We start from the raw sequence: 27,193 nt of genomic DNA, 5'->3' as shown, positions 1-27,193 counted from the left end.
ACATTCGTTTGCAAAATTCATTAGAATTTGGTGGGCTATTTTTTATTTATTATTAAGTCTAATTTGTTGCCTTTCATTAGAATTTTGCAGCTTTTTAAAATTAAGATCATCCATGTGGTTCTCTTTTTATTTTCTTACTATCAAATTTGGGCACAGATTAACTTTACTATTTTTTTTCCAAGCTCTGGATCAAATTTTGTTAAAGTTTTTTAAAAACTGAAACTAATTTAGTATGATTTTTGTCAGTATCAATAGAGAAATCTGTTTACTACTTAATTTAGAATATGTTCATTATCACATTTTTGTAATTATAATCATATTATTATTACATTGTATTGCTAAGTCGCTTCGGTCCTGTCCGACTCTGTGCGACCCCATAGATGGCAGCCCACCAGGCTCCCCCGTCCCTGGGATTCTCCAGGCAAGAACACTGGAGCGGGTTGCCATTTCCTTCTCCAATGCATGAAAGTGAAAAGTGAAAGGGAAGTCTCTCAGTCGTGTCCAACTCTTTGCGACCCCATGGACTGCAGCCCACCAGGCTCCTCCATCCATGGGACTTTCAAGGCAAAAGTACTGGAGTGGGTTGCCATTGCCTTCTCCACATTGTATTGGCATAGTATTATTATATTATTTCTGGGTTTTGATTTTTATCTCTTCATTCTTAAATATATAAGAAGTATGTCTCATATTTGTCCCAATTTTACTTTAATGTATTAATTGTATAATATTTAAATTTCCAATTCATTATGTAGTATTTATTTTTGTAATCTCCTTTCTCTATTCTTCCCCACTGTTGCTTTTCTTGTTGTGTTACTTTTTGTTCTCTGTAGTTAGGCTGTTTATTTCTGTTACTTCCAATCTGGTAGAAAATACATAAGTTAATCTCTAACACAGAATTAACAGATCTTGTTAAATGTTTTACTTATGTATTTATAATTTTCACTTTCTTAATTTATAAGTGCTGTGTTTGTTATTTTTTCTATGACTCAGTTATCATTGTGGAGAGAATTTTTATTATCTTTATATTGAATAAAAATCTCTAGGTAATATGGATATTCAGTTTAAAATGTCATTAATTTTTACTATCCAGAAGGCTGTTCATGTAGTTTCTGAATTTTAATACCTTGATATTCGTTGTAGCTTACTTCATTTTCAGTTTGTGGTAACGTCCCCTGGATGCTCTGGAAGATGTGGTCTATATAAGTTACCTAATTGAATATGTATTACTTGAGTCAAACTGAGTTCTGTAACCCTTAACCCCTGGGTCCCTTTCTGCTGTTTTATTTTCTTAGTGTAAGTAGCATGCTAAAGTTTTTTAACTCCTGTTGATTTCCTTTTATAAAGAAAAGAAGTGTAAAAGGTAAATACTATACCTTTTATTGCTACAAAATGATTGGCATATGATTTAGCCATTTATTTCTAATATTTTGTCTTTTTTTCTCTTTTAAAATTTAGGAGTGCTTTATGACCAACAAATACATTTTTTTTTTTACTTTACCTAATACAAACTAGATATCTTTGCCTTTAAAAAAAAAGGAGCTTAATCCATGAATGTTATTGGTATAATAACTAATATACTTAGCCATATTCTTGCTTTCTTGCTATTTCCCTTATTTTTTTTTCTGTTTCTGATAATTATGATTTTTATTATTTTACATTTGATAGTAACTTAGAAAGCAAATAACTTTAGTATTTAAATTTTACTAGTGATTATTTTATGATTATGAAATCCTTAAAATTCTTCCTCTAACTGTTGAAAACAATAACAGTATATCTTCTGATTCTGTGATCCCAGAGAAATTTCACACAAATTCCTTGTACTACCCTAGTTTCCAGAATTTAATTTTTGTTTCTGTCACATGTTATTATTATGTGTTTAAAAGTACAACATTTATTTCTTAAAAACAAGTTTTTTCTATTCAACTTTGTAATTTTGTTTGTACTGGTTATTTCCCGCTAGCTTGTTTGGACGTGTCCAACCTTTTCATTAAGTTATTTACTTTGGTTCTGTGCCTCTCCTCCAAAATACCTTTTAAAGCCTAAGAAATAAAACAGTCAAATGCCACTCAATCTATGAAACTTTCTCCACTTGGGGACAGTTTTATATGGGAAAAATAAAACACCAGTTTTATGAGATTAAATACTCAACTGTTTTGATGTTAGTGGAGGTATATTTTAAAATATCATTGAACAGGAGATTTGGTGCTTATTGGCACCTTCAAGAAATGTTGTATGTTGTTCATTTAGATCCCTGCAGGAATACTCAGCAGTCCAAGATAAGATTTATGGTGCTTTGAGGAACCAAAACTGGGGTAGGAGATTACTTTCAGCTGTTCTTATGCATGGCACTGCGTCAGTCAGTCACATCGGTCATCTAGAGTTCTGGGCTTAGGTATCTTCTCACATACTTCATCCCTTTGTGAGTTTTGTTTGAAGGGTTAATGACACCTTCTGAACATCTTGCATCTGTGGAACTCTCCATACATACACTGAAAAGAATGGCACAGCCTGGCTCTCAAATCTTGCCAGGTGTGCATAGAATTGCTTCACCTTCCCTCAGTCTGGGGCAGTGGGACTCTGTTACATGTTCATTAGCTGTAATAAAACCATGTATTGTTATTTTCCTAATTAGTCATTAATAATAGTTAACTCTGTAATGACAACACAGTTTCAGAGCATGGTAAATATACTGCTGCCTACGAAATCTAATGAAAACACACTGGCTTCTTATATTTTACAAAAGATGATAATCCTGCTAGTATTATAGCCACTCATTCTAGATGCTAGCTTCCTTTCACTTTTTTTTTTTCTAGTTCTGATTCTTAAACTATATTATACCTAATTGGTAGAAACTTCTAAAGCTAGAGTGAATTGTAGTAATTTTTAAATAAGTGAGGTCCTTAGATATCTTAAGACTGATAGTAAAAAATTTCATTGCATCATTTATAGCAGAAACTTTCTTAGAGCTGCTGTGAATGCTAGGAGAAATCAATGCATGCAGATTGATTTTTCTTAGGTCTTTAAATGTTTAAGCCAGCACCTGGCCTTTGTAATGTTTCTTGGTTGTAGGTAATAGCTGGGAATTTCAGGTGAAGGATTACAACTTCGGAGTTAGTTATGCTACCCCGAATGATCCATTGGATGTGGTTGAAAATGCCAGTCTTAAATGTATTCATGGGATTAGGAAGGAATACTTCTTTGCCTGAAATCTTGTGGGTTAGCTTTAGTACTTACTGTAGTCAGTCTGTATCTTTGAAATATTGAGCTGTCTGACAGCTTAAAATCCTAAGTTTCCTTTAAACTTGAGCCTGGCTTTGGAGGTGAAAGGGGTGGTATGGGGGTGGATTTTATGTAAGGCTCTCTGAAGAGAATTCACTGAAGTGCTTTTGCTGGCAGGACATAAGGAAGGCTGGTAAGCTGCTTCCTCTGAGTTTTTCTTGGGTTTTGCTCTTAGCCTAGATCAACATTTAGTCAGATAATTTACATCAGGGCCACTGGGGTCTCTTGTTGGACCTTGTTGAAGTCATCCTTTTCCTTCCATGAAGAAACGTGGAAGAGACCCAAAAGGAAAGTCCAGATTTTGTTAAGCCATTTGAGCATTAGGAAAAGTCTTGATTTTCTTATTCTCTGAATTCCCAGTTTGATGTTTATTTCTCCTCTAAGTTGGAGGACTTAGTTTTTATAAACATTATTTGATCAAATGTTACCTAATAAGATTTCTTTGTGAATACAGTTAGTTACCACAGATGTATTGAAAATAAATTCTGTGGGAGAATACTGGTCTACCACAGAATCATTATTTCCAGGTTAAATGTAAACATTTAAACAAGCACTGTGAATTACAATGAAGATAGCAGTAGGCAGTAGAGACATGGGGTTAGTCCTCAATCTGTTTGCTAATTCTGAGCAGATTTCCTTTATTTATTTATTTTTTTCCATTCCACACATTGGAGCTAGTTTTACCTGCCTCTACTTAACTCAGAGATCCAATGAGATAAGAGTTCTGACGTTGTTTATGAATTACATTCCACACACAGATTTTATCATTAGTATAAATATATTTAATGCAGGTCTTTTAAAACTTGATAAAATATATCACAATTATAAAAGGCATTTAATGAAAAATGAGATGCTTGCTAGACTTTGAAAGCATATGTCAAAAAATAAATATATAGAGAAAGAACGCTTTAAAGACCATGGTGGAAGAGATAATATCTGAGCTTCAAAAAAAAACTTTGACCTGAAAAGTGCAGAGAGAATGAGAGTGAGCATTCCAGACTGAGAAAATCTAGTGTGAAAAAGTACAGGCCAGGAATGGACTTGACATGTTCAGGAAATTGAAAGGAAGTGATGTTCATTTTAGGTTAAATTCCCCTTTATTACAAGTATAAAAATGAAAACTTGAAGAGAATGACAGTATTCTGAACTTTTATACCATAGTAATAAGAAAAGGCTCATATAGCTTGCATCTGAATTAACTTAGAATTAGCAGGTTTAACAGTAACTTAGGAGGAAACTAAGTACTTAAGGGCTCAGGAGGATACAGAATAAAATTAGGATCATTTTTCTTGGTTCCATTAGAGAAGACTTCCTGGAGAAAGGGATTTTAGAAGGAAATGATAAAAGTGGATTTGTAGAAATGTTGAAATAAAAAAAAAGAATGCGTTTTACATAGCGGGGATTTGGGAATAGCTGATTAGATGGTATGACCAAAAGTCAGGCCTGAACTGTAGTCTTTAAAGAGGCACATTAAAGCTACAAGAAATGCTGATTTGATTTCATTCTCCGTTCATCTTGGTTCCTCTTCCCCCATGGTCCCAGAGCCACATGAAAGCCTGCAGCCAAGATGTTTGGTACCTGTTACCTGTTCTACTCTCTGAAGTTCCTTGCTACCCAGAAATAAGGGGCTTGTGTTCTGTTTGACATTTCCCATTTTCTAACCCATGCCCCCCTCTTCCTATCTCCTCACAGAAGAAGTTGTTGTTGTTTTAAATTCCGATAAGACTCCTGATCATTTCCTAGCATGTTGGTTTCCCTGCCTTTTCTTTTTGACTTTCTCTCATAAAGAATATCTTTCTCTCTCCTTTCAGCCATGGGTGCTTAATCTTTTTTTTACAGTTCAAGACTTCAGAAATTACCTTTCCTCCGAACACCACTGGCTCGTTTCTGGTTTTCATTTAGCGTGTATATATTTCATTGTGTTGCTGTCTCTGTTTATCCTGCTCTGTCTTTCTCTTGCTAGAGTGAGCACATTGTAAAGGGGCTCCGTGTTGTAACTTGCATCACATTGCTTGGGTTCTCTGCAAACGTGGTTGGTGATAACATCACAGACTAATGGTCCATGTGAATTTGACTCACTCTTATATAGATTCGTGGTTTGCTGTTCTGTGTGTTTGTTAATTTTGAATGGAAAATCAGATCTGGGTAAATGTGTCCAACATCCTGTACATGAAAATCAGAGCCAGTAAATGTGTAGAAACTGGTACCAGCTTTGTAAAGCTATGAAACAGCAGAGACTATTTAAGTTGGTCAATAAGCACCATATCTCTAGTTTTTACTCTCAGGCTCAGATGTTATACTTAATACATAGTTGTTGAATGGATGTTGACTTAATTTACTTAAGCTATTGGTCTTAATTTGGTATTTTAAAATACCTTTAGAATATTATCTTGAAAAACAGGGTCATTGTCTCCCTAGTGGTTAAAGGATAATATAAAGAATCTCATCATTTTCTCTTAGGAAAAGAAAAACTTGTTTTTTGTTCTCTTTGTTGGTTCTTTTTTTTTTTTTTTTCTCTCCATAAGAGGACAGAGAGAATAAGATGGAAATCATAGCTGGTGAAACCTGGATTGGAAAAATCTCAGGGAAGATTACCCTCCAAGATTCATGTTAGACTTTTCAAGTGTTTATTTAAGGCTTGCTCAGGTCTTTTTATCTACATTGACATTTTATGCTAAATGTTTTACTTATCTTATCCCCCATATTTCTTTCTACAGCAGCTTGCCTGGCCCTATTCAGAAGCTGAGAAAAATGCTGAAGACCAGGACCTTAAATTGTTCATTTTTGACAAGGCTTAAAGAATAAGGGTGAAGGAGCAGTTGTGTGAGGAGACCACTGACACTTTTCTTTTTTCTCTTTTCTTCTTCCTTCAGCTCAAGCCAGGGCAGAACAGCTGCAGGGACAGTGACAGTGAAAGCGCCAGTGGAGAATCCAAAGGCTTCCACAGGAGCAGCTCCCGGGAAAGGCTCAGCGACGTAAGTTAAAAAAAACTGAAACCACCAGACCACACATCCCTTGAGTCCAGTTTCAGTTCACCAGCACATCCCTTCATGTCATTTTGTAAATACCCAAGCATTTTTCCTCTCTCGGCAGACACATATATGAGCCTTGCTTTATAGTATTGTTCTGTTTTCTAGTTTGACTTAAAATGTGTTTTAAAGAATTATAAGGTTGGTTGGGCGTATCTATCAGCTTACAAAAGGATTACAAAAGGAAGTGATAATACTTTCTGGTATCCATGTTACAAATGGAAGAACTGGTCTGGCAGTGCTGCAACTGGGAGATGACGTACTTAAATGTGGGCCTTTTGTCATTTTTTCACCTGTGAGATCTGTAACAGCCCCTTTCTTTGGTTTTATTCCTGTTGGAAGGGATGACTAACCCAGCACTTACTTTCCTTCTGATTTCTAGAGGAAAACCCCCGTGAGCACACACTACATGCCTCTTAAGGGGGTCTGTCCACCTTCTAGACCTGTTCTAACCACTCTCCAGGCCCCTGTGCACCAGCAAGGCACAGAACTACTTCTTCCCTCTTGGGGTGGTCTCACACCCCTCCCTAATGTGTCGTAGAGCAGGATCCTTGACCCATCTTTGCACCTGAGAGCAACATTTTAAAACTTTCCTTTAAAATAGATCAAGTAGGGGGAAAATTTTATTCGTGATAGCAAAAAAGGAACATTAACAGGTTGAGACAGTATTGTTTTTTTCCTCCCAACCTGTTTGATTTATTTGCAAAAAACTTTTACTAGAGGAAGAAAATAATTCTACTGTCACTAAAAAAATAATTTGGGTAACCATTGAAGAGCATTCCCAGAAATAACACCATTTTACCTTTTGTGATTAGCATACTCAATTTGGGAAATTTCTGATTCTTTTCTTTTTTCTCTTCTTGTCTCTTCTCATCACTTCTTTCCCTCTCCCTCTCTCCACCTTTCCTCGTCTTTCTTTCCTTTCTTCCTTTTTTTTTTCCCCTCCCGGAAGCTGCAGATTACCCTTTAGTCACCACAGGTGGTGAGTTCAGGATTCTAACCATCTTTCTTTTTCTTTTTAAATTGAGTTATAATTAATATGGGCTTCCCTGGTAGCTTCAATCTGCCTGCAATACAGGAAACCCCAGTTTGATTCCTGGGTCAGGAAGATCCCTTGGAGAAGGGATAGTATGCTCCTCACTCCAGTATTCTTGAGCTTCTTTGGTGGCTCAGACAGTAAAGAATCCACCTGCAATGCGGGAAACCTAGGTTCAATCCCTGGGTTGGGAGGATCCCCTGGAGGAGGGAATGGCAACCCACTCTGGTATTCTTGCCTGGAAAGTCCCCATGGATAGAGGGACCTGGTGGGCTACAGTCCGTGTGGTCACAAAAAGTTGGACACGACTGAGTGACTAAGCACAGCACAGCAGCATATAATTAATATATAGTATTACATTTGTTTCAGGTGTACAACATAGTGATTTGATGTTTTTTATAGATTATGAAATGATCACCACAATAATCCAGCTTTCATCTGTCACAATACAAATTTGTTATGGTATCATTGACTGTATTCTCTATAGGTTCATTTACCTCCCTGTGATATATTTATTTTATAACTGGAAGTTCACACTTAATTCCCTTTACTGACTTTGTCTGTCCATCCTCCCACAATCACCTCTCTACTGTTTGACAGCCACTTGTTTGTTCTCCATGTCTGTGAGTCTGTTTCTGTTTTGTTTGTTCGTTTGCTTTGTTTTGTAGATTCTATGTATAAGTGAAATCATACGTACGCATTTTTCTCTGTCTGACTTATTTCACTTAGCACAGTATCCTTCAGTTTTTCTGTGTTGCTGCCACTGAGAAGGTTTCATTCTTTTTTATGGCTGAGTTGTCTTCCTTTGTATGTGTGCGTCAGTGTATAGTATTTTTTAAATTCATTTATCTGATGATAAACATTTAGGTTGCTTCCATATCTTGGCTGTTGTAAATAGTGGTGCAATGAAAGGAGGGATACATATATATATATATTTTTGATTTACTGTTTCTGTTGAAGTAGAAGTAGAATTCCTGGATCATATGGTAGTTCTATTTTTAGTTTTTTGAGTAATCTTCATACTATTTTCCATAATGGCTGCACAGATTTACATTCTCAATGTCCACGCACAGTGCTTCCCTTTTTGCCCACCTTCTCACCACCACTTGTTGTTTCTTGTCTTTCTTTTTATTTATTTATTTATTTTTACTTTACAATATTGTATTGGTTTTGCCATACATCAACATGCATCCGCCACGGGTGTACACGTGTTCCCCATCCTGAACCCTCCTCCCACCTCCCTCCCCATACCATCCCTCTGGGTCATCCCAGTGCACCAGCCCCAAGCTTCCAGTATCCTGCATTGAACCTGGACTGGCGATTCATTTCTTATATGATATTATACATGTTTTAATGCCATTCTCCCCCTTCCCTCTCCCACAGAGTCCAAAAGACTGTTCTATACATCTGTGTCTCTTTTGTTGTCTCGCATACAGGGTTGTCATTACCATCTTTCTAAATTCTATATATATGCGTTAGTATACTGTATTGGTGTTTTTCTTTCTGGCTTACTTCACTCTGTATAATAGGCTCCAGCTTCATCTACCTCATTAGAACTGATTCAAATATATTCTTCTTAATGGCTGAGTAATACTCCATTGTGTATATGTACCACAGCTTTCTTATCCATTCGTCTGCTGATGGACATCTAGGTTGCTTCCATGTCCTGGCTATTATAAACAGTGCTGTGATGAACATTGGGGTACATGTGTCTCTTTCAATTCTGGTTTCCTCAGTGTATATGCCCAGCAGTGGGATTGCTGGGTCGTATGGCAGTTCTATTTCCAGTTTTTTAAGGAATCTCCACACTGTTCTCCATAGTGGCTGTACTAGTTTGCATTCCCACCAACAGTGTAAGAGGGTTCCCTTTTCTCCACACCCTCTCCAGCATTTATTGCTTGTAGACTTTTGGATCGCAGCCGTTCTCACTGGCGTGAAATGGTACCTCATTGTGGCTTTGATTTGCATTTCTCTGATAATGAGTGATGTTGAGCATCTTTTCATGTGTTTGTTAGCCATCTGTATGTCTTCTTTGGAGAAATGTCTATTTAGTTCTTTGGCCCATTGTTTGATTGGGTCATTTCTTGTCTTTTTGATAGCCATTCTAACTGGTGTGAGGTGATAATCTCATTGTGGTTTTGATTTGCATTTCCCTGCTGATTCATGATGTTAACATTTTTCATGTGCATATTGGCCATCTGTATGTCTTCTTTGAAAAATGCCTATTTAGGTTCTCTATGTATTTTTTAATCAGGTTGTTTATTTTTTTGACATTGAGTTCTATGAGTTCTTTATACATTTTGGGTACCAACCCCTTATCAGAAATATCATTTGCAAGTATCTTCTCCAAATCAGTGTTACTTTTTTGTTTTGTTGGTAGTTTCCTTTGTTGTTCAAAAAGCTTTTTAGCTTTATATATAGTTCCATTTGTTTATTTTTGCTTCTTTGTTGCCCTTTCCTGAGCAGGTATATCCAAAAAAAATTGGTAAGACTAATGTCAAAGAGATTACTGCCTGTAATTATTTTTTTTTAGGAGTTCTATGCTTTCAGGTCTTATATTTAAGTTTTTATCCATTTTGAGCTTATTTTTTTATATAACATGAGAAAGTGGTACACTTTCATTCATTTGCATGTAGCTGTCCAATTTTCCAAACACTATTCATTAAAGATACTCTTTTCCCTATCGTTTATTCTTGCCTCCTCTGTCATAGATCAATAGACCCTGTGAGCGTTGGTTTATTTCTGTGATCTCTGTTCTGTTTCATTGACCCACGTGTCCGTTTTTGTTCCAATACCATAGTGTTTTGGTTACGATAGCTTTGTAGTTTAGTGTCAAGTCTGGCAGCCTGATACTTTCAACTTTGTTGTACTTTCTCAAGATTGTTTTGGCTTAAAAATGAGACAGTGTTCAGAGTCTCTGAGTTTCAAGAAGCAGTAGAGTGAGGATATATCATAAAGAGCAAAAACCTTCCCCTTTTGTTTTCTTCTTTTTTAATTCTCTAATTTTCTTGATTATGCTGTACAAGGTGATCCAGTGTATTATAGGAAAAAAATATTATGGCTTATTTTTTCTTTAAAAAATAGAAATTAAGCTTTACTAATATTCAATTTAATAAGTAAGGAGTAGTTCTTATATATAATTCATAAACAGGTATCTTAGGGGTATGTACTCAAAACTTTTTTTACTGTCCATTTCTCTGTCAGTCAAGGTAGGCAACCCTAAGACACAGAGATCTTCCTGTACCTCTCAGGAAAGATTGTTAAATTTAGGGTGACATTTGATATATGGACTATTAAATTCTTGGGCTTCCTTGGTGGCTCAGTGATAAAGAATCCACCTGCCAATGAAGGAGCCATGGGTTCAATCCTTGGGTTGGGAAGGTCCCCTAGAGAGTAAATAGCAACCCACCCTGGTAGTCTTGCCTGAGAAATCCCATGGGCAGAAGAGCCTGAGTTGGACATGGCCTATTGACTGAGTACACAAGCAAGTTTGTACAAGAATTAAGTGGGATAAACAAAAAGTATAATATTTTTGCAGAACTCTTAATATCTTAGTTATGATTACCTTTTCTTTTAATGTGGTATAGTATCAAATATATAAATAAAGAATACTCAGTCTTTCACTGTGAGTATGAATATATATACAAGAATATTTCCTTGTGTTTATATGTTTCATTAAATTTGTGGTGGAACTGTAAATTTAAAGAAATAGATATTTCTTATCTAATTTGTTAACAGTACTTAATGCTTAAATAACTGTTCTGAGATTTTGTTGTGCTTTTAATATAAGATCATATTGACCCTGGAAATTATTCCAGGATTAGTTAATCATAATTTCATCACAGAGTAGAGAAATGAAAGCGCACTAGGTCAAGGAACAAGAGCACAGGATTGTATGGTTATTGAGATATTTTTTACTGGTTTCCCTAAATTTGTTTTCCTTTTGATCAAAGAAATTGACAAAAGATATTCTGTGATCATGGATAGAAATACTGAGTATTGTTAAGATATCAATACCCTTCAAACCAATCTACAGATTCAATGCAATGTCTGTGAAAATTCCAACGTCCTTTTTCGCAAAAATGGAAAATCAGGCACTCCTAATCATATGAAATGGCATGAAGCCCCTAAAAGTCAACACAGTGTTGAAATAAAACAAGTTTGGGAAAGTCACACTTCCCAATTTCAAAACTTACTACAAAGCTACAGTGATCGAAGCTGTGTGGTACTAGAGTTAGTGTAAGCATATGGATCAATGGAATAGAATTGAAAGTTCAGAAATAAACTCATACATCTATAGCAAAGTGATTTTTAACATGAGTTTAATATCCATTTAATTGGGAAAGAATTTTCTCTTCAACAGATGGTGTTGGGACAACTGGATTTTCCCATGCAAAAGAATGAATTTGGACCCCTACATCACACCATGAACAAAAATTAACTCAAAATTAATAAGTGACCTAAATATAAGGGCTAGAACCTTAAAATTCTTACAGGAAAATGTGTGTAAATCTTCATGACCTTGAATTTGCAGTGGATTTTTAGATACGACATCAAAAGCACAAGTAGCTAGAGAGAAAATACATAAGTTGGACTTCATCAAAATTAAAAACTTCTGTGCATCAATGTGGAGAAGGCAATGGCACCCTACTTTAGTACTCTTGCCTGGAAAATCCATGGATGGAGGAGCCTGGTAGGCTGCAGTCCATGGGGTCGCTAAGAGTCGGACACGACTGAGCGACTTCACTTTCGCTTTTTACTTTCATGCATTGGAGAAGGAAATGGCAACCCACTCCAGTGTTCTTGCCTGGAGAATCCCAGGGACAGAGGAGCCTAACGGGCTGCTGTCACAGGGGTCGCACAGAGTCGGACACGACTAAAGCGACTTAACAGCAGCAGCAGCAGTGCATCAATGGGTATTGTCAGGAAAATGAAAAAAAAAAAAACAAAGAATGGGAGGAAAATATTTGAAAATCATATAATTGATAAATGTTTAATATCTAGAATATGTAAAGACTACAACAAAAAGACAAACAACTGAATTCAATAATGGGCAAAGGACTTAAGCAGATATTTATACAAAGAAGATATACAAATAACCAGTAAGCCCATGAAAAATGCTCATCATTATAGTGATTGGGGAAATGCAAATCAAAACCAGAATGAGATATTACTTTACAGCTACTAGGATAGTTATACTTTGAAGAAAGGAAAATAGCAAGTGTTGGCAAGAATTTAAAGAAGTTGAAACCTTCATACATGATGGTGGAAATATAAAATGATAAATCCACTGTGGAAAACAGCTTGACATTCCTCAAAAAGCTAAACAGAATTACCATACATGCCACCAATTCTCCTTTTAGGCATATACCCAGACACCAGGTCCTCAAAGAGATACTTATATGCCAGTTTTCACTGCAGCATCATTTATAGTAAGCAAAAGATGTAAACATCCCAAGAGTTCATCAGCAGGTAAATGGATGAACAAAAAGTGGCATATATGGACATGGGAGCATTAGCCATAAAAAAGAATGAAGTTCGAGTCTTGAAAACGTTATGCTCAGTGGAAGAATCTAGACATAAAAAGACAAATATTTTCTGATGTGAAGTATCTAGAATATGCAAGTTCCTAGAGGCAGAAAGTAGAATGGGAGTTTCCAGGGACCACTGGTAGGGGTAGGAAACTGTGAAAGATGAGAGTTATGGTTTAACTGTAACAAAGTTTCTGTTTGTGGTGAAGAAATAGTTTTAGAAATAGATAGTTTTGATAGCTGCATTGCATTATGATGCAACTGATGCCACTGAATTGTACACTTAAAATAAGTTGAAATATTGCATTTTATTTTATGTGTGTGTGTGTGTGTGTGTGTATATATATATATATATATATATTTTTTTTTTACCATAGTAAAAAATTAAAAAAAAAAATACTAGTGCTGTAATAATCCTGTCAATCTTGTGTCAGGTTAGTCTGTGATATACTTTGGGTTTATGTTGCTTATTATTAAAATTCATACTTCTTGCAGCACCATTAAAAGATGAAAGAAGGAGAAATGACACATATGAAAAAAGAAAAGGGAAGAAAAAGAAGTAGGTGGCTTTTAGTGAAATGTTTCAAAACCTCCAGTCACTTATTTCCTTCACATGAATAGTTGTGAGGTTGCAGAGCCTTGCCTCAGGGCCATTGCAATCTAAAATCTTTGAGATGAATGCCTTTGACAAGTCAAGTCACAAAATGACTGTTTTGGGTATGAGGGCAATGTCTACCCCCATAATATTTTAAAGAATAAAGATACTTCCTTTTTTTTTCCTTAAAGGAGAACTAGTAATTACTCTAATGACTATCAGAAAATCAGGAGATAGATTCAAAGACCACTACTGGTTTTTGTTTGCTAAAATATCTCCTTGTTGCTGCTTACCACGCTCATGCTTTCATTACTTTCTTGAACATGTGGAAAATAGTTATCACTGTTTCAATGTTCATATTCTGCTAACTGTCATCTGTGTAATTTTTGAGTCTGTTTCTATTGATTGGTTTTTTTCCTCATTATGGATTGTATTTTCTGGCTTTTGTTTGTGGCTGACTGTTTTAAGGTGCCAAATATTGGGAATTTTTTTGTTTTTGATGAGTGCTGGATATTTTTGGTTTTCATAAATATTCTTGAGCTTTTTTTCTGGGATACAATTATGCCACTTGAAAATAATATTTTTATTTCTTCTGAGGTTTGCTTTTATGCTTTTCTGGCTGGAGCATCCAGAACAACCTTTAGGACAAAGCTTGTTTTTCCCCAGTGCTGAAGACTCTGCCTAATTCCTGATGTGGACAAGGTTTTTCCACTCTGGCTGGTGGGAGTGCCAGTTATCCACTGCTCTCTGTGACTCTGACAGTCGTTCTACCTGCTCCTTCCCGGTGGTCATTCCCCTTGCCTTGGGTACTTTTGTCGCATGGATGTGCTGATACGGACTCCGGTGATGACACGAGGAAAGATGTCTCCTGGTTTCCTGCTTTTCTCACTGTGAACCTGACTTTTCTCCCATCCTCTGCTTTGCTAATTTCAGCTGACTTGGCTTCTTCTGACTGTCAACTCTACCTTCTCAACTCAGGGATTCTTCTGGGATCTACCTGGGTTACCCCCAGCCACCCTACTATGGCATGAAAACTCTCTCCAGGAACTATGCTGGGGCAGTTGTAAGAATTATTTTGTTTTCTTTCTGTCTCTCTAAGATCACTACACTGCTATTGCCCAGTTTCTTAAAAAGTTTGTTTTTTTCACACATTTTGTCTAGTTGTTTTAGTTACTTAAAGCGGGAAAGTGAATTTAATCCCTGTTAGTTTACAATGCCCACTCTAGATTTTAAGCTGAGATGAAATTCTCTTTCAGTCTTCCACTCACTGGAATGATATTTTTAGAAGCTCTGGAAGTTGAGACTTACCTCAAGTGCCTCTAATCAAGATAACTATGTTATTCCAGCTTTGTTTCTTTCTTTCTTTTTTTTTTTTTTTCAATTGGACAGGCAAAAAGATTAAGAAAAAAGAATTCCAGTGTGGCTGGAGAATTTGACTCATGGGTAAAGCTCAAAAACCAAATGTGCTTGGCTTTTCCAAATTATGTATCCCCACAGCACATTGCCAGGAGGGAATAGTAGTCTGCAGGGACTCTCACATTGTCCACATCAAGGAGAAACAGTAACTTGTTTAGATTAGTCACTAAGGAAAAAGTTAAGGGGAATAATTGACTATATAAATATTCATGATGAGTTATTCAGAAGGGAAAGTATTGCTTCTAAACTTAAACAGTATTTTGTAACTGAGGAAGTTGTCAAAAGTCTTGAGATAAACTTACTTAAAGACTTAACACATAGAACAAAACCTCAAATTTTAAAGTGATCATGGGCATTTGTTACCAACAGATAAGTTTTAATAGCTAGTTTGCTGTTTATTATCCGTGTGACCTTGAGCAAAAAATTTGATCTTTCCAAGCCTTGGTTTCTTATTCTGCAAAATGGGGGTCATTTCATCTACCATGTAAGGTTTCTTTTAAAAATTACCTGGTACCATGTGTTTGAATTTCTTTAACAGTTCTTGGCACATTCACTGTGCTCAAAAATATTTATTCCCTTCTTTTACATCAGGTTTATACTTACCGTAGGAGCCTTTTCTAAACTTTCTGATTTGAATTCCCTTGTAGCTGGCAGTACCACAACACCTGCTTGTCTCAATCGTGACAAACACCGTTTTCCTCTCAAATAAAATCCTCCTTATACTCTGTTTTCTCAAACCTGAACTCTTTTATTTCCCTATCTCCATACTGGATCTCAGAGCTATTACCTTCAAACTTGAACTGTTTTCCTTCCTCTTCCTGTTTAACGTTGTCACTGTATTTCTGAGGAAGCATTTGGCTATGATCATCTTCACCTTTACGTGACTGATGTTCAGATGCCCTTATCATTTCTTACATAGATGATTACCGTGATTACCGTGATTACTGTGGCCTCCTAGTGATAGAATCTGACCCAGCTCTGTTTTCTTTGCCCTGTTACTCTACAAAGCTTCCACAGTTGTTGTTTTTTAAAAATATTTATTTACTTACTTTCTTTATTGGTTGCACCAGATCTTGGTTTTGGCATGCAAAGTCTTAGTCATTCATGTGGGATCTAGTTCCCTAATCAGGGATCGAACTTGAGCCCCCTGCGTTGAGAACATGGAGTCCCAGCCACTGGACTGGATAAGTCCCAACAGTTGTTTTTCTGAGAGTCAGAACTCACTATTAAACCATCTTGTTTAAGATCCTGCAGACGAAGTCCCACACTCCTGAGGCTATTAGCAGAATCTTCCACCAGGATGTATGAAGCTACCTCTTCATCTTCCCTTTCTTCCTCTACTTCCCTGTGGTTTATACCTTCTACTTGTTTCTTCTGGAGTACTCTTTTTTTTTTTTTTTTCTTCTTCTGTAGCCCAATTTCACTTCTAGCAGACTCTTCCTGCCACCACCCTGTGGAAATAAACTCCTTTAATGCTTTATTCATATAACTACATGGATGTGACTAATCTATCTCTGAAAGAATTTGGGGTCAAGATTTTAATTGTGAAAAGGCAGACAAATATTTCATACTTTTAAAATGTTCAAGATGTTAAAAGAATTGAAACATTTCAAGTTAGGTCAAAGGGGAATTCTCGGAACTATTATGCAATACAATTCTCTAATCTTATTGCCCTGTAGCTCTTTAGTTCATTTAATACCACAGTTGATGCATTTTTTCTGCTGCTTTTTGAGATGTCCCTTCTCCTATCTCAAATCTCCCAGGTTTCAGGGTTTTTACTGGTTTGTCTAGCCCACTGTCCCAACACCCATCCATCTGTGCAAGCATCTGTCCTAGCCTCCTTTCTTCCCACCCAGCACCCAAACTTTATTGCCAGGTTTACTAGTTACTATTAAGGAAGAAACGGTCACAGTCCACACCATCAGTGAACTTCCCTGTATTTAAGTAGAAAATCTAATGCAGACCTGTTACAGACTCTTGGTATTCTGTTTCTCCTTTCTTTTCTTTTTCTATTTTTGCCATATTTTCATTTTCCCTACCATTTTGTTTATGTCTTTTGCATTTCCTGTATCGTATTTTTCTGTGTTTTCTTGGACACACCAGTGTTTCGATTGTCCAGGAATATTTATCTAATACCTTCTAAGTGTCAGGTGTAGTTCTGGACACTTGAGGTTGAGTGGGGAACAAGATGAAACCTTTGGCTTCATGAAGCTTCTATTCTATTGAGGAAGGCAAACAGCAAACCTGAGAGCAAACAATAGCATTATTTTTGATGTAATACATTTTACGAAGTAAACAAAGCAGTAGTGGGGGGTGTGGCAGGGTGTTGCCACTTTAACTGGAGTAATTGAATTAGTCCTTTTTGTTTGGTGATGTTTAAACTGAAGCCTGAATGATGAAAGGGGGGAAGAATATTGAGGCAAGATAAGTGACAAGATCATGGCCTTGACTCAGGGGTAAGCCTGACATGTTTAAATGTGAGGGGTGGGGCAGGCCTTTGTGGCTAGAGCAGAGGGAATGAATACAGGAGCTGATCACATGATATTTTCTAGTTCATAGTAAGGTGGCTATAGACTCTCTTGGTTTCCTGGGCGACTGTATGCATAATCTCAAACCAGGAAACTTAAAACAATAAATTTATTATTATCTTGTAGTTTTTAAGGCTAGAGGTCCAACATTAAGTATTGGCAGGGCCATGATTTCTCTGAAGTCTCAGAAAGGAGTCCTTCCTTTGCTCTACTGGCTTCTGGTTGCTTCTTAAAATCCTTGATGATACTTGGCTTATAACCACCTCACTTCAATGTGTGCCTCTATTCACATGGCCTTTTACTCTATTTGTAGCTCTGTACATCTGATTTCCTTATAAGGAGAGCAGTCATTGGATTTAGGTTCCACCTAAATCCAGTATGACCTCAACTTAATTGCACCTGCAAAGTCCCTGTTTCCAAGCAAGTTCATTTATATCAGTCAGGGTTCTCAAGAGAAACAGAGTCATAAAATGTATAGACTTGAACAGTTATGGAGATTCACAAGTCTCAAAATGTACAGTCAGCAAGCTGGGGACCTAGGAGAGCTGATGGTTAGTTCCAGTCTGAGCCCCAAAGTCTGAGAACCAGAAAGACTGGAGGGCTTGACACCCCAGAAAAGTCTGTGTGTCAGTCTGTCTGAGCCTGAAAGTGGGGGGGGGAAACTGTTTCACTTTGAAGGCTGAGTCAAGGGAATTCCCTCAATTTGAGTACAGCCATCCCTTATGTTCTATTAAACAGATTGGATGAGGCCCACTTACATTATGCTTTACTTACAGTATGCTTTACTCATCCTGTTAGTTTAAATGTTAAACTCATCCAAAAACACCCTCAGAGTAACACCCAGACTAACATTTGAGCAGATATCTGGTTACCCAGTGGCACAATGAAGTCAATGCATAAAATTAACCCTCACAATCACATTCTTAGGTTCCAAGAAGGCCCTGTAATTTTAGGGGGACACTATTTAACCTACCATATAAGTGAATATTTAAAAAGGCTCTCAAAGGTGTTAGAAGGAATGTTGTAATTTTTATTTTAAAATGTTTACTTTTCCTTTTATGTGAATAACTGCAGATAAAAATGAGAGCAAGAATGAAATTAGGGGGAAAAGCCCGAAGGCTGCTGAATAGAGATGAGAGCTGGTAACAACTTGAAATGGATTGTAACACGTTGAAAATTGAATTTGGAAGTGACCGTTTCCACCCGTGATGTTTTTTCAAGTTGTGCCCACGTTTTTACTTCCACTAGTGGTTCATTTCTCTATTTATATATATTTTTCATCTTTATAAGTTATCAGTAATCTTTATCTCCAAGGCACATTTCTTAAGATTAAAATTTTAGGTTCTTTTAATTGTCATTGTTTTCTAAAACACTACAGAAAACAAATGAACTCGTCTTGTGACCTTTGTAATAAATATACTTGGCCATGTGATTCTTGGCATGATCCTTCTACTTTTCACTCCCAAGAAGAAAAAGTATAACATGAGGGTGGATAGGCAGGGATGTCAGACATGCATGATAATTTGGAAGAATTTTAAAATACTGTATTTAAATTAGCCCTAGGGTCAGAGCTTACATTTTCCTCTGGGGTGAAGCACACATCTATCACATGCTTAGGGAGCCGTAATAGTAGCCATGGCCTCTCTGTGTAGATCTCTAATGAAGGGAGTACATCTATTTTGGATGGATAACCGATTTTTGAAATCCCTTGTTCTAGGTAAGATGTTAAAACAGAAATTTTAACTTCATGGGTTTAATGAGTAGCTTCAATAATAGCTTAGTAACAGAGATGGAAAGCAAGTCAGGTGGGGGGCAATGAGAGGAGTAGAATGAGCATGCATTCAATGACTGTCTGCTGGTGGACTTGAATGTCAACAGCAGCATCCTCCTTCCTGGAAAATGTCTTTCAGCGACGCGCCCCATTACTGTGTCTGCGGCCCGCGCAGCTCGGAGACCGAGGCACAGTGTGTTTGTAAGAAAGCTCCTCTTTACAACTTAATGAGTTGGAGGTAGGTGATTTGCGGAGATTGCTGGAACAGTGGTCAAATCTGGGAAAAAACAAAAAAACAAATGCAAAGACCATGTTAAACAGGAGATAGCTTATAATGAGCCTGGAAATCACATATCCGATAGCCAACTGTCTGGAATTTCTTCATACTCTTGTCTTCTCGTGGAAACCACTAAATACTTTTTCTAACTCTGTTTTCTCAGTCCCTCTATACCTCTCATTTCTATGTAATACACAGAAAATATGAATGAATTGGCAACTCTATCACTTAAAGAAATAAGAATTTCTTAAAGAAATAAGCCTTTTTCATTATTCAACAAACATATTTGCCTAAACGTGTGTATATGATTGACTTCAAATGCTTTTAAATTCAAGGATGCTTTTATTTATTGAATTAAAAAAACTTAGTTTTTCAAGCCTCATTTTGACTTATACCCTTTTTTAGATTCTGTGGCCACTTTTGCTATATAGTTTGGACAATGTATGCGGTCTCTGTCCAAGCAACAAAAATGGAAGCCCCTTTCCTCTCATTATAAATTGGGGAAGCATAGAAAGTTAAAATTCAACTTGATTTCATCAAATGGTTCAGTGGTCAGGACATCATCACCTATCTGCTTTCCTGAGCCCTTTCTTCATGCTGTCTGTCTCCTGTAACATGAGAAAACAATAATAATTCCTAGATGCACATTTGTAAACAAATAGCTATAGAAACATAAAACATTTCTAACAGTAAAAAAGCTATTTTTAAATACTTATTTCATTTTTATAGGATAATCTGGGACTTTGCTGGTGGCTCAGGTGGTAAAGAATCTGCCTGCAATCCCTGGGTTGGGAAGATCCCCTGGAGAAGGGAATGGTAACCCACTCTTGCCTGGAAAATCCCATGGACAGAGGAGTCTGGTGGGGCCACATTCCTTGGCGTCACAAAGAGTTGGACACAACTGAGCTACTAACACAATAATGTAGCATAATCTATTGTTGCCCATGGTTTAAGTTGTTCATGGAATTTATGACTTGGAAAAATGTTAAAACTATCAAATATTTTCAGCTTTTAAATATATACTTAGATTAAGTATAAATGACAGAGACTTTTCTGGATTTTTGGTTAGCAAGGCCTGAGGCATGTGGTATGTGACCTGAGTGTCAGTGAAACCCTGCTTCTCTGCCCTGTGGCTGGTCTCAAAACTTCTGCTATACCTCTGTCTGATGGTGAAGGACCAGGAGTAGCATCCCACTGAACACAGGGCCTTAGCAGATTCTTGGGCTTATAGAACTGGACCAAGGAGAAATCACTTTATTTCAGAAACGTTTCTGTTCAAGTTTTCCAGCAATGATTGAAGGGAGCTGGCAATCGGCCAAGAAAAATATAGTGGAGAAAGGAGTTAGAGGGGAGGAAATGTCAACACCATGGACATTTGGCAAAGTAGATTAGAAGAGTTTTTCTACGAACTTTTCTGCTAGGTCCAGAAATTATAGCTGAATGCCACACACACACACACACACACAAAATGGTGAGTTCAAATGTGGGTAGCCTCTGACTCTCTAGTTCTATATGCTTTCTAGCAAAAGTTGAAACTCCAGTGGACCTTTAATGTACATGAGGATCTTGGGTCTGTTCCTTCATGTGTCTATCTGTGCTCGTGCGTGCATGCATGCGTGTGTATGTGAGGGGGGTGTTGTAAGGCAGGGTTCTTAAATGCTTTGTTGCATTATGTTAATTCCTCGGCAGTGCAATCAAATTCATGTCGTAATTAAAGCTGTCAGTTGGAAGGCAAGCCAATCGCCACGAAAACACAGCATAACAAATGAAGTGAAATGATTCTGCGTGTAGCTATACAATGCTTCGCCAGGCATGAAATTAAATAAGTAATTTGATGTTGACATCAGAAATTGAAATGATACCCACTGTTCCCTCATTCAGTCAGACCTGCATAAACAATAGCCAGAACAAATATGCACAACAAAGCTCTCTTCTCCACCCAGCTCCCTGAGTAATGTACAATATATATGCAAAATGAGTATAACAGAGCTTCCCGGGACCTGAAGGATGTCATTTTCTTGGTATACAATAAGATGATATGTATGTGGGGGTGGGGAGGTGGGCTTGAAGGGGTCCTTCTGCTTCTGGGATAAAATACATTTGCAGAAAGGTGGGGGGAACACTGAAATAAACAAATCCCATGCTCTCTCTGAGTAATTCATTCTAAAATGAGTTTGCCTCCCAGGGGCACAACTCCAGGCTGGTGGAGATCTAACTTGGCTTTTGCCTTCCTGTGTTCTGCCATGGGTGGGGGAGTGGGGGTGGTGGGTGCTGAAAACAGGTGATGCCATCACATGGCTAATCATTGCTCTGAGGAGCTGTCTCCATGACTACTGTTGCTCTCCCTATGTACCGTTTATAGGAGCACAAATGCAGCAAGGTTTTTGAAAATCCAGTGTCCAGGATCACGTATCTAGGTTCTTTATTCCCCCAAGCCTGTCTGGAACACTGAGGGGAAGAAAGTTTTGCTCCAGGTGCTGAATTTAGGAATGCCCTGGAGCATCATGTCCTTGTTTGATACAGATGCTCTTTGTACTTACAGCACCATTATTTCCTTTTCAAAACTGATATAAAATCAAGAATCGTATCTATATTTGGAGATATGATTTTTGGAGATGTTAAGTTCACCTGAGTCCCATCCCCATACAGTCTAAGCATTCATCGATTTATACATACATTAATTCAACTAATACTTACCAAATGCCTGCTATGTGCAAGGCATTGAGCTAAGTGCTAGGGAAACCAGGATGAGTCAAGCAGAGGGTACATGCTACCTGTGGTTTGCAGAGCAGGGACCAGGCATTTAGGTAGAACAGTTAGAGGTTACCCAAGTAACTGTTGCATCACCGTGGAAGTCCGTTCCCTGTAGGTGGAAGGTGTAACAACCAGCCCAAGCCTGGCAGGGAGAGGCCTTGCTGGTACAAGGATTCCTTGCTGAGACCTGAGGAGTGTCTCAGTGTTAGCGTTCTTTTTGTTTCAAGCTTATCTGGGGCCTCTCTCATTCATAAAGAGGACACTGCAAATTAAAGAATTTGTAATGAGAGGTTTTAGGGGGAAAAAACAACACAGACAAGTTTAAAATTCAAACCAAGTTCTTTTTTGGGTCTCTTTCCCCTATGAAGTGATGGCCCAGGTACGTCTCAGCATCACTGTTTTTTAGTTCCCTTTGTGTGAGAACTGTGGAAGCCTAAACTGATAACTTTGGTGACTAAAACCTTTAGAAGAATGGTGCTTTTCACCACTTCCCTTTACCCACACATTCTTTGCATTTTAGTCTACTAATTATGTTTACAAAATGTCTCAGTTTTGAAAAGCGCTCTGTGTGTACTAACTGGTGCCTTGAGGGAATAAGCTGGCAAGTAGGTCACACACTGGAAAAGTCATCCAAACCCACTGGGCTTTTTATTTTCAAGTCAGTCTGGGCTCTTTCCTCTTGCCTGCCCCTTTGCGGCCACAAAACTGAGTAGCTTGAGACCAGGGCATTGAATGTCAGCAAGTCAGGGAGGCAGGCTGATGCGTGTCTGTTTAGTCTCAGTGCAGGGCGAAATGCCATCATTAATTCATTACCCAGCTGCCTGTCAAATAAATTGGCAATTACGTCCACCGCAGAAGCTTGGAATTCAGTAAATAGCACGTTAGCATCTCTGAGTTGTTGAGAGATGTAAAGGGGAAAATTAAGCAACACAGTGTTTGTATCAGTAGCAGATGACAAGGGGCCGCATATACAGGCGATGTGGTGTCGTGATGAAAAGCCTGCGAAGAACTGGTAATGAGCTGTGTGGATTGGAACGTGTTAAAAACCATTGCTGATTTTCCACTTTGTTTTTATGCTTTCTTGCAGAGTTCAGCTCCTTCCAGCTTGGGAACAGGCTACTTCGTAAGTTTTATCTCAACTTCCACATGTGTGCCTCGCGCTGGCATTCATTTTCTTGTGTAATATATACTCATTAGGATGTGAAAAAAAAACGTCCAAGAAATTCCCTCTCAGTCCTGAAGAGCAGACTGATGTCCATCTTTTAACTGAGAGTTGTTTTATTTTTAAAATACATCACCTGCTGGGCACTAGGGTTCACAAGTCAGTCTCAAAAATGTGTCTGGTTCCTAGCACCCAGCACGTTTGCCCCTCACCTGGCAGAGTAAGGAGATACAGGGAATCCTGCTTGACCTGTGCCACCTTTCCTGAAAAATTGGTTTTTTAGTGAGAAGTGTCAAGTGGAAGTGGTCAAGTGGAAGATGGAATTCAATTTATGCAATGAGGTATACATGTTCTTTAAGATCCCTTGAAGAACTGCCCCACTTATACAATGAATTGCCATATTTTAATTTTTTTGAGAGGTGACTGTATGCTTTCCCTCACAGTCTGAGTAGGTGGCCTTTAGATTTTTTTCTCATCAATCATCAAACTTGTCATTTTATTGACTATAGGTGTATTATTTAATTTTAAGACCTTATTATCTGTCCTTTGGGAAGTGTGTGGATGGTGATACACCTCAGGGCTTATCCCAATATTTCTCATTCATGAAGAAATTGTCACTTCCATTCCTCTTATCTATAGCTAAATTATCCTTCTTGGATTCAGTAATGCTTTTCAAAATATAAATAAATAAGAATTACACATAAACGTTATTTACACAGTGGGATAACATGCCCATGTAGACATTTGTTGTGATATTTAAAGGAATTTGAAGGAATCTTATTTATGTTCTGAGTGATGAACACAGATACTCTAATATCTGCTCAGCATTTTCAGGGAAAATAATGAAATCATGAAAATAAAGTGGAAAATGGTTACTGATTCTGTTGTGTTGCCTTTAAATTTCTCCCCCCTAAAATGCTAATTACTTTGGCTTTCTTCTGCCCACACATTTCTCTCCTTACATTTACATTAAATCCATGAAAACAAGCATCTTTTCATTGAATAATAAGTCTTTTCCAAGCTTAGATGAAGTGGCATTTATTAAATGTTGATTTTTTTTTTTCTGGTCTTAGCCTATGATACAAAGAGAAAGGGTTGATGATTTCTTGTTACCTGCTTCATACAGTCAGCACACTTATCCTTACTCCTTATTGTGGTTGAATATTCATGCTTATAGAAACAAGCAGGATGCTGAAACAAGATCCTGCTTCAGCAGCCGAAATAACAGAAGTAGTCCCATCTGCCATCTCTTCACACCAGGCTGGATGTGGGTTGAGATGCTGGAAGTAAAATCTGGAGCCTGCCAATGTTTATTCTCTATCCAAAAGCTAAATCCCCCCTCTTTACTTTCTTCAGCAGAAGGAGGCCAATGCCACTGACTCAGCCTCTGATTACTTCCAGACTGAGCATTCAAATATATATATATATATATATATTATTGTCAGTAAGAGCACTCTGAAAGAAGAAAATCACCTCTAAAAGTACTGAGAATTTTATTATGCTTTTGGTCACTTACTTTTCTAATTCCAGGAATGTTTATTTTAATTGTGTAACAATAGGTTCTTATGAATCAAAAGTCTTTTGCAATTATAAATCTCAAATACTTTTTACACTTACACAGAGCTGGATGAGTATAAAAGGTTTTTTTATGTACTTTAGAAAAATTATTCTTAATATTACTTTGCTTATATATAAAAATCTGTAGTATTATTAGCTTACATCGAGGAGATACATACCAGATGTAAGTTCAGCTTTCAACTATGACAAAAATGTTCTACATAGAATGTGTTTCCAATAATGGGATTATTATGTTATGAAAGTGCAAAATCCATTGTTATTATTGCCAAGTCCTCATCAAAAAGCATCTTCTGTTTCAGTTTCTATCTCAGGAATATCACATGTAATATTTAATTTCAGGTACTAACTGAAGCATTGGTGAGTTTCACACTTCTAAGTGGAGATAGTATATTTACAATTTTTAGTGATTTCATGCCAATGTATTCTTTGCACTGTTCTTTATGATCTATGATGTCATAATGACCTTTACCTAAGTCTATAGTGAAGGCTCAGCATCAGGTAAGTGGAATGATGATATTTCGACTTTATCCTTAATCCTCTTCAGCATCACTTTGAAGTGTGGGGAGAAGCAGATTACCTGCAGAGTCAATGAGCTATTAATGCAATTGAACCATAGTGTGAATCCTAGTATAAGAAAACTGAAGGCACTCACCTCTTCAGTTTAACAGCGTGAAAATGTTTTCTTAAATACTCTCCCCTTGCCCCAACATTACTCTAACTTCAGAATCTTCTTTGATTTAGACTGTATGCCCCTGTAGAACTTTTAGTGAACTAAGGTAGAATGCCGATCATCGTGTATGCTAATAAAATAGATGCCCACATAACTGTATGCACTTGCAGGTATATATGTACACATGTGTGTGTGTGTACCTTACCCACAGCCAGTATGTTTTACTTTCTTTTGGTTCTTTTCATTAAACAGTAGTAGTAACTTAAAGGCTTTGAAGAATAGACTTTTGTTTCTGATGAAATTGTATTTGTTTATACCTCCTTGGTTTTGTGTTTCATAGATGTCTGCTTAGGTCTGTCGCTTTTCCAATCCATTTATAAGCTGAAGATTCGAGAAATGAGAACAGCAGCTAAAATCAGTATTTACATAAGCATATTGCAAAGAATTCTTAAAGTAGACAAAATAGAGAAGGATTGGAACAAACTTTTCACATTTTTGGGAGCTTATGAATAATGTGGGTGTTATACACACAGAGAGACATACATATATATTCATTACATACTCATGCTCAGCTCATATTCTAAATATAAATGGAAGTATAGACTAGTTGGAATATATTTGCTTTTTTATTTTTTTGGCAAGAGTACCAAAACTTGTTGGAGTGTGTAGGATTTTCTTTAAAAAAAAACACACACATTAATGCAATGAACACATTTTTCTTTTCAATTTAAATGTTTTGGCCTATATTTTCTTCTTTTACATGTATTTGAAGTTTTATTATGCATAGCATATAATTAAGAACTTAGAGACAGTACGATATAAAGACTACTTGTATGACCTTGGATGAATTCTTTCTTGTCTCTGAGTCTGTTTCCTCATCTTTACCTACCTAAGAGAGTTGTGAATATTAAATGAGGTAAGATATTTAATGCACACAGAGCAGCTCTCAATAATAGGAAATAATACATGTTTTCTTCTGTGATCCCCACTGTATAGTGTGATGGAATAAATGTGGCCTCATTAAGTGGTTGTGAAATGTTGTGATGGAGATGTACCACTGGAAATTCACAATAAAAAGTAAACATTGTAATTTGTAACTGTAGGAGAGGAATATTTTGTTCTCATTGCATACTTTCTTGGGAGGCTAGGGTTTTGTGTTTGGTCAGCTGTATACCAGTTTACTGTATATACAAACATAAAATTCCTTCCCTGTCATTCTCTTTGCTCATGATGAGGTCAGAATGAACTATTCTGTAGGCCATCCACATATTGGGTGTTTTAATTTGTCCGTTAAAGTTATTTGTTGATTTTTTTCCCCTCAGACCTGAGACATTTAAAGACTGCTGATAGCTCTTTGGGTTGGGCTGAGAGTAGGAAGGAGATGGCTTATAAGGAGACTTGAACTTGGCTTAGTGAACTGTTACATTAAAATTAGAAAGGTGTCAAACCAAGATTTTATGACCGTGACACTTCTTTTACTTGGGATAGAAGTCTCAGGAAAGAAGAGATTCCTTTTTAGGAACATAATGAGTTTGGAAGTTAGAGTACATAGTTAGAAATTTAATTA

At 37.1% G+C, this 27,193-nt stretch overlaps 1 protein-coding gene across 9 annotated transcripts in view; it reads left to right on the top strand.

The window, feature by feature from the left end:
• The window catches only part of AUTS2 (activator of transcription and developmental regulator AUTS2), a 1,215,681-nt gene that overhangs the window by 512,755 nt on the left and 675,733 nt on the right, over positions 1–27,193 (top strand). For all 9 annotated transcript variants that reach the window (XM_059881699.1, XM_024985248.2, XM_059881698.1 and 6 more), the window contains 2 exons: positions 6,153–6,254; positions 23,304–23,339. In XM_059881699.1, coding sequence (XP_059737682.1) covers positions 6,153–6,254; positions 23,304–23,339 — 138 coding nt within the window. The remainder of the gene's footprint in view (positions 1–6,152; positions 6,255–23,303; positions 23,340–27,193) is intronic.

The sequence above is a fragment of the Bos taurus genome, chromosome 25 (genome assembly GCF_002263795.3).
Source record: "Bos taurus isolate L1 Dominette 01449 registration number 42190680 breed Hereford chromosome 25, ARS-UCD2.0, whole genome shotgun sequence".
NCBI classification, from domain to species: domain Eukaryota; kingdom Metazoa; phylum Chordata; class Mammalia; order Artiodactyla; family Bovidae; genus Bos; species Bos taurus.
Note: the sequence above shows the minus strand (reverse complement) of the source record. Positions and strands in the feature narration are given on the sequence as shown.